Genomic DNA, 8,346 nt, shown 5'->3' with positions numbered 1-8,346 from the left:
AATGGGTAACTTTTGCTTTAATTTTTGATCTTTGGCACTGGGGTGTAAGTTGATGTCCCTAGTCATCATCCAAAAGCTGGTGAATGAAATAGGCTTATGACAATGTCTTATAACAGTGTGGCACATTGAAAGATACCACTTCTCATTTCTGAACACATGGGAGATTTGGAGCATCAAAAAGGGATGCATCTTGCAGCTGTGACTATAGCAGTGTAGCCATCAGCCATAGAATGTACCTTAAAGGCTTTTAATGCTGACAGGGCAGTTATTTCTTTGGGAGCAAAGGAGTAATTATCTCAGTTTGTAAATTCTGAGATCTAGAGAAGCAGTACTCTCTGATTCCTCCCAGCTTGGTGCGTCTGTGTCATCCTTCTTCCCCGCCCACTGCCACGGGGTGGTCCTCATTCGAGGCACAAGCAGTACTGCATGCTGAAGTATTCTTAGACGAGTGGAAAGCTCCATATGGTTTCCAGTTCTTTTCCCAGGGAATGAAAGCAGTACACTGGGGCTGCCATAAATATTTCTCTCAGTGCACCTGGCCTAGAAGAAGGCTGGCTTGTTAAAAAGATTTGAAGTGGGCTGGTTGGAGGTTGTACTGCTCGGTAATTAAGAAAGCATGACAGTCAATCACCTAGTGCCATTTGGTCATGTTTGAAAGAAGAGGCTGGCTAATGGTTCATGGCCTGGGGAGCCATCACTTCTCAAGGAGCCTCCCTAATGTGATGGTTCATGGCCTGGGGAGCCATCACTTCCCTAATGCGCTTTCTCCTCAATTCCAGATATCGGAAGATTCCAGGAGACAAATGTGTTGGTGGGAAGCACCCTGACCGGGAGGAGACTGACCTGAAAAAGAAATGTACTAGTGACTACTTGAATCCAAGCCAGTTGGTAGGTAAAACACAGAATGTGGTTGAAGAACCGTAGACGGCAAGAGGAAGCAGAGCCATCTGGGGCTCCGTAAAAGAAGCTGGGGGAAACTGACTGCTAATAGCATTTCTGAAGAAATTTTTATCAGAATTTGCTACTGGTTTTAAAGCTTTCTAGAACTGCTGCTGATGCTGTGATAGTATCCTAAACTAGGGAAGCCATCTGAGGAGACCTTTAACCTTTCCCAAAATAAACTAATTCATCTGTCTTCCCAAACGTTCATGGTCATAATGTTCAGAGCAGGAGGTGAATGCCTGGTCTTGAAGCCTGTGCTGGGCAGATCATTGCTCATGTTTTTTGTAAGCACAGAAAGGCCTTGTCCTTCTTAGCATGGTGTCCTGTAAACTTAACCACGTTGTCAGTGAGGGGATTATGCAAAATGAAGCAGTTCCCCCCCTCAGCAGCTGTTGAATCTGATCAGAACATCATAGCTACCCATAAATAGACTGCCAGTTGTCACCTGTATTCTTTGTGGCGCTTTGGGAGAATTATTTTATTCTGTAGCTTCTTATGTGAATTTGTATACATTACAGTTGTTCTCTTGTTTATAATTTTGATATTCATTAGGCCTTATGGAGGGGAGATACTTGAACTGAACACCATGTACTTAGCCACTCTTGCTTCATTCTTTTTGCAGACTGCCTCTTCCAGCTCTACTCCCGTTATCCTGGCTGTCATCGGTTTGATGCTCACCACTGCTGTAGCAGGAGTCATCGTTATTAAGAAATACGTTTGTGGAGGAAGGTGAGATTTTCACAGAGCAGCTTGCCATTTCTGTGTGCTGAGATATGCCAACTGAGATAGGATGTTCAGATAACACACACACACTCCCTGCATGATATGGAAAGGAAATCATGGACAGGGAAAAGGTTCAGCATCCCCATGTGCCCTTTCTCCATTTTAAGTCACTCCCCTGCTCCCCCTTTGTACATGTTCTGAAGAACCTATATCCCCATGTGCCCTTTCTCCATTTTAAGTCTGCTCCCCCTTTGTACATGTTCCGAAGAACCTATGTGCTAACAAACTGATTATACCAACATGGTGTCCAGGAGTTCAGAGTTCACTCTCCTAAGGGTCGCTGCTCATTTGGTGCTTAATACAAAATTAATTCTAGGCTCAGTGATTTCTCCCACCTCCCTAAACAGTATTTCACCTTTGAATGTGTCTGTTCAGTGTTTATAATAATCAGGCATTGCTATAAAGCAGCTGTGATTTCTGCAAAAGAAACTGCAGAGCAGCAGCAGCAGCAACCCATGTGAAATCCTTCTCTAAGGCTGACTGGACCTTTTGTGTGTGTTTGTCATGCCCCCTAGGTTTCTGGTGCACCGATACTCTGTCCTGCAGCAGCATGCAGAAGCCAATGGCTTTGAAGGAGTTGATACGCTAGATGCTGCTGCCCGTGCCAGTAAAACTGGTTACCATGATGATTCTGATGAGGCAAGTGATTATCGTGGATGCATGTTGCAGAGCCTGTGCAACTTTCTGGCATTGTGAATTGTGTGATTCTGGCTCCTTCCTGTTTTGGAAAGTCAGTACTATATCTTGCTGTGGGAGGGTGGGGGGGAAAGACCTGCCTAAGTGCCGAGCTAAATTTGCCACCGCAGTGTAGTGATGTTCCTACTCCTGAAGTGCTTGTTTTCACAAAGATGCTTTCTACTCTTCTGCTCAGGACCTCCTGGAGTAGCGATCACGGGATGTACACGGATTTGGATGCTGCTACAGAAGGGCAAGAAGGTCTACAGTCCAATGTTACTCCCAACTTGGATGCCTTTCCTCTGTCTAAGAGATTCTGTATTCCTCTCACTTCCATCGAACTGTCACAACCAACAAAGGCTGCAAGAACTGCATTGGGGGGATGGTGACACTGCAGCTCTGAGGAACAAAGGGAAAAACTTCTTTAAAAATGTAACTTTATCTTAATCAGATTTTTGTTTTCAAACCCTTAAGGGAAAACTAAACAGGAATGTGAAAGCAACATTTCACTGAACGTTAGCATTACTAGGTATAATTGACTATGCTGCTGGGAGAAGGTTCCATATTCCGAGATGGGGACATGTTCTACCCCTTCACTTTGATGATGATGCATTGACATTGCTGCAGTATGTCTAGCGCTTCTCCTAGCAAGCAGGGCAATGAGATGCTAGGGGGAAGGGTCTGAGGGAGCCCAAAAGGCTGTATGCCGAAATGGGGCTTCTTTTAAACTGTAGTGTAATTAATTGGGTAGACCTGTGCTGTGCAAAACAGAGTTTACTCTGAGGCCAGCGGAAACTCTGTGACTGGGCTCTATGATTCCAAGGAACTAAACTGTGAAATCAGCATGTGTGCTAGCATAAATTTTTAAATAACTCTATTTTGGGGGGGGGGAAATAATTTTATAAATTGTGGGACTAAGTGGTACGCATCTTTATAAATAAGACTTACTTAGAATGTTATCTTTTGAAGTAACAGAAATTGTCTGCTCTAGATCGGGTTCCTGAAGGAAAGCTTCATTGTGGGCAGCGCCATGATGATGATGTTGTTTTTCCACTATGCACCTCTTTTCTTGAAAGCAATAGAATAGTGGTAGCAAGCTCTGCTCCACTTGGCCATTGTGCATTTAGCAAATCGTGCGCGTTGGTACAGTTAGAGTTGGTTGCCCATGTAGAATCACACTTTATTTTCCAGCGGTACTCAATTCACTGAGAATACTATAAAACTAATCATCATTTGCTTGGTTTATTCCCCTTGAGTCACTTTAGAAGCCAATTTTGGCTGAAAAGCAGGACAAGCTAGTCTTCAGGTTTATTTAAAAGCTTCTTGAACTCTGTGGTTAAAAGGTGGCATGCTGAGGTATCTATAGGTGCTCAAAGTATCTAGTGACTATTGGAATAGGAGCACAAAGCTGCTTGGTACAAGAAAATGATGGAAAAGCAATGCTACTAACCCAGTCGGTGGTATAGTTGGCATTTCAGATTTCCATTGCTATAAAGGTACTTGGGATCCTTGGAGAAGTGAGGCATTGTCTACACTGAAGGACCTTCACAACAACGTTGAGTATTATATTTTTAGCCCCTGGTACATGGCCACCAGACACGGGAGAGTTGGGGAACAAATTCCAGGGGCCAATGAAGTCATGTGATTTATTTTTATAAAATGTGTGGGTTGGATCTGATTGGTGTGAGGAAGGCCTGTGTGTCTGTGTCTTGGGGCCTGTGATGGATTTGGTTTTCAAGCCAGAGCCGGAGAGTGAACGCTTGCTTAGGATATATCATGTCAGTGGTCTGACACCCATGAAGAGGAAATTTCTGGGCTAGTTCCCTTGGTCATACATGTTTTAGTCACTGGAAACTTTGCTGTGCTTTTGCTTAGGTCTACATTTGCTAGAAAGTACAGTTTTTCTAAGTATAGCAAGTCCTTGTGGAAAATCAAACTTTTAAAGTTATATTCCTATCAACAGAAGGTAAGGCCTGTATGTTCTCTTTTTAGCAAATTGTTGCCTGTCTCATTACTATTCATGGTGTGTGTTGTGCTGAGCATGAACTTAACCTGTTTAAGGCATAATATTGGTTAGATTGTCATCAGTGACTTCTAACAAATAAAGGAGGATTTGTTAGGGACTTCTTTGCTTAGGTACTCACAGATATTGAAGGCACCCAAGCAATTCAAATATACTGCTAAAGTTGCAGAGTTTTCCAACTTCTCCCCCCCCCATCTCTCTAGCAGTAATACAGTGAGAGTAAAAAATATCAGAAGCAAGCACCTGCCTTGGATTGCACCTGCTATTGTTTTAGTTTTATAGTGCTCAGATAAAGCCCCTTACTCCCTCTTCATTTATTATACCCCAGAGTATAGTTGTCTGTCTTTAAACTATCTTAAATATTTAAAGTAATGTTGGGTAACTCAATGGGGCTAGCTAGATAATCCTGCTTCAAAATGGGGGTGTTCTTAATGCTGTTCTTAACATAGCTGATCTTTGTTTACATTTGTCCAGTGCAGAACCAAATTGCTCTGCTACAAGTGTAGTTTTTAACAAGTTTCCAGCCATCCCTGGACTGGAAAGACAGAGGAATTTGAACTGGCTAAATTCTACAGGGATAGCCATGTTAGTTTGTTGCAGTACTCCACGGTCCAGTAGCATCTTAAAGACAAGACATATTTTTTATGGAGTAAGATTTAAATGGTACCTGGACTAGTTTTTTGGTTTTTGTTTTTTGTTTTTGTGATGGAGCTAGCAGAGACCTTAATGCAGCATGAGCCGACTTTTCTGACTACTGACTTCTCCATATTTTCCCTGTGTATTAAAGCATCTCTTCAAAGGGTGGTGGGGGGGGGAGATTATCCCTGAGAACCCCTCTAGGCCCAATATCTATGCCATGACTCCATTTGTCAGCTCTTTTCCCTCTGCAGGCTTCCATGCGGTGCACTGACTGAGTCCACGGGACTTGAAACCTCCCCCAGTAATCTATCTATGCAGGGGCTAGTGGCTGCCACTTGCTTGCTGCCTTATGCAACAGCAGCCCTCCTCTCATAGTGTTGAACATGTTGTTGCATCTTTCCTAATGTTGTAAGGATGCTGTCCAAGCAACAAAGCAGTCACAGGGATATTGCCATGCATGTGCTTTGAAGCATTAGTGTCCCCCTAATGTGCCTGTGTGGCCCTCCAGATTTTGTTTTCTCACAAGCTTCCATACCATGTGCATAATGGCTGCAGAATTACCAATAGCCATAGCTGATACACTCCTCTACACAATTTCCTAAGATGTACAGTCTGAGGCAAGATGTGGAATGAAAAAGTAAAAGGAGCCATGTACAGAGTTTGTAAATAAGCCTGGCTATATTATAAATTTGTACTGGTATTTTTCTGTATATTTGCAATATTTGAGTTAGAAATAAAAACCAAAATGGACTTTTACTGGACTTGTGATCTGCATTTATTGTCTGTGAACATGAGTTCTCTTACGGGGGAAATATTTTTAACGGATAGTCTCCAAAGCTGCAATGTGGTAACATGGAACATCTTGGAGCATCCCTTAGCTTTATTTTTCAGGCTGACTGAACCATATAATACTTGAACACAAGAGGGAGAGCTGTATCTGTGGTTGCTGGTGTGATATCTAGTGCTGACTGTGGATAGAAGGGAAAGGCAGAGGCGGGTAAGAGCAAATTAATCTATCACTTCATTCTTCTCCTGTATTCTCCTTCTTTTCTAGCCACACCCCTGTAGGACATGTTACTCTGACACTGCGTGTGTTAATTGTTCAGTTTGGTTCATGACCAGAAAATTTAAAAAGTCACGCACACAAGCTATCCTTGCAGCTATTTTGAAGAACAACAACAAAAAGTACAATTTGGAAGTAAGAAATCAAATTTAGTAGCAGGTTGGGCTTCTTCAGTTCCCTGCACAAAACTATTTCATCAGCAGATCACTGGACAACAGTAATAAGAAATCCTAAAGCAAACTGAGCTACCCCACCTGGAGAAAAGCCACTAACCTCACCTCCGAGCACAGCCATCATATCACTTCTAACATCTTCTTACAGCCCTTTACAGAGGGTAAATATTGCCAAAGGAGAGTGGATGCCATCAATTCTGCATGTTCCTCTTTTTAGGTGACGACTAAATACCCGGTGAATAGCATAGTGTACAAACTTGTCTGGGCTAAAGGCCTTTCTAAAAGAATGCTTTGTTGCTTAAAATATATAAGCAAAGCAATAATACTTGTGATCTTCAAAACAAAACATGACATTTGATTGTGTGTCGGTGGCCAGCTGTGGGAGGGATTTACTTCGCATATTGACAAACGTGATGCTCTGAAGTCTAGCACTGGTTGCTTGCTAACCCCGCATCCTCCTGTGAGGTTGGAATTTTGCAACCATTGATTGTAGAGTAGACGTTGTCAGTTATACTCCCTGTCTAACCTGCTGTGCTCTATAACTGCAATTAGAAATGTTCATTAACATCAATTCTGATTTTTTTGAAGGAGTTTCAACTAGTCGTGTGTCTCTCGAAATCTAGGGAGTTCCAGTATATAAACTTTTCATGTACTGAGTTGTCTTTTTTTTCACCACCAATAAGTGCTGAGTGGCCACTGTTGCTGATGGCCTTATGATGTATTTTTATGATGGTTAGGTCTTCCCTAAGATCAAGTCCATGTGAAGAGATCTCAAAAGTAAGAATTTATTTAGGCATCTTTATCCTATTTGTTCTCTAGTGGGGCCCAAAGTGACTTTAAAAAATACTAAAATACAGGTTAAATAGACAAAATACGGGGAGTGCAGGGTATAAAACAAACAAACAAACAAACAGAATAAGCTAAAAGTATACCAATGATATCCTAGGCTGGTCCTTCATCTGCTGGGCTGGTTCATTCAATACCACAGGTGATGATCCATGGGCTAAGGGTGAAGAGCCCTTTGGCTTGTACTTACAAGGCTTGCATCTCTGGCTATGCCCAGAAAATGAAAGGGGAAACCAAAGCTCAGCCTAGATGTTATGCAGTTTGGAGACTCATTCCAAGAATTTGCCACGCACCTTTGCTGCAGATTTTTAATAAGCCCTTAGTTGGAGGTAAAATCCTGGCACTCCAAATGGAACAAGGCTAAGCTTTGAAAAGAACTGATGGATGAAGCTGGAGTGTGATTTACAGAGGGAGGAAATAGTCTCCCCAGCAATCAGTATAGACCACATGTGCTGGTATTGACCTTTATTTTGGATATACCCTAGAATGGGTTTATGGACCTTGTTGAATCTAACCTTAATTGCTTGTTCTCTTTCTCTCAAAATTTATTTATTTATTTATTATATTTATAACCCACCCTCCCCACAAGAATTGTCCCTGGGAGGTAGCTGAAGTGCTGCATCTGATTTGATTGCCCTGGCAAAGAATTTGGTTGTAATGACACTTGCCAACTGGTAAGGCCAGCCTTTTCATGTGTTTTCTTTGCAGCCATGAGGGCTAGTGAAAAGCAGATAACTTTTCCTGCATTGCACAGCAGAGTACATGGATCCTCCTGCAGGTCAGCTGTGTAGCCATTCTGTTGGACTGGCAATGGCTGAAGCTTCTGTCTCCTCTGAATGTTCTGCTGCAGTCAGAGACACATCATGAGGACCTCTAAAATAAGCACTGCAAGAATGGCCTGTAGCATCCACTTCAGAGATCAGAGATCCTAATCAGTTTCAGCGGCATCATATCTTTGCACTTTAAATGTTGTACTAGCACAACACTCCCTATGCTAAAAAATGTATTTCCTACTATGGAGAGTTTTGAGAGAGAACTAGCTGTTCACTGGCCAACTCAAAATGGCAGGAACACTCCCTATACCTGATGTTTCTCCCATGCACAGTTTGCTTGTCAGGCTCCCAGGCATGTTCTACTGTTCTTGGTGGTAGAAAGTGTGGTGTATTCAATGCAATGGAAAACTATGTTGAACTCACTAATTG

The 8,346-nt window shown here is 42.4% G+C and overlaps 1 protein-coding gene across 1 annotated transcript in view; it reads left to right on the top strand.

Moving 5' to 3' along the window:
* SORT1 (sortilin 1) overlaps nucleotides 1-3,334 on the top strand; it is a 30,186-nt gene extending 26,852 nt beyond the window's left edge. Inside the window, exons 16-19 of the mRNA XM_015412130.1 lie at nucleotides 755-888; nucleotides 1,565-1,671; nucleotides 2,241-2,364; nucleotides 2,597-3,334. Of these exons, the coding sequence (XP_015267616.1) occupies nucleotides 755-888; nucleotides 1,565-1,671; nucleotides 2,241-2,364; nucleotides 2,597-2,611 (380 nt within the window). The 3' untranslated portion in view covers nucleotides 2,612-3,334. The remainder of the gene's footprint in view (nucleotides 1-754; nucleotides 889-1,564; nucleotides 1,672-2,240; nucleotides 2,365-2,596) is intronic.
* Nucleotides 3,335-8,346: the final 5,012 nt, after the last annotated feature.

This window comes from Gekko japonicus, unplaced genomic scaffold (genome assembly GCF_001447785.1).
Source record: "Gekko japonicus isolate JY-2015 unplaced genomic scaffold, Gekko_japonicus_V1.1 scaffold697, whole genome shotgun sequence".
Taxonomy (NCBI): domain Eukaryota; kingdom Metazoa; phylum Chordata; class Lepidosauria; order Squamata; family Gekkonidae; genus Gekko; species Gekko japonicus.
This window is presented reverse-complemented; position numbering and strand designations above follow the sequence as displayed.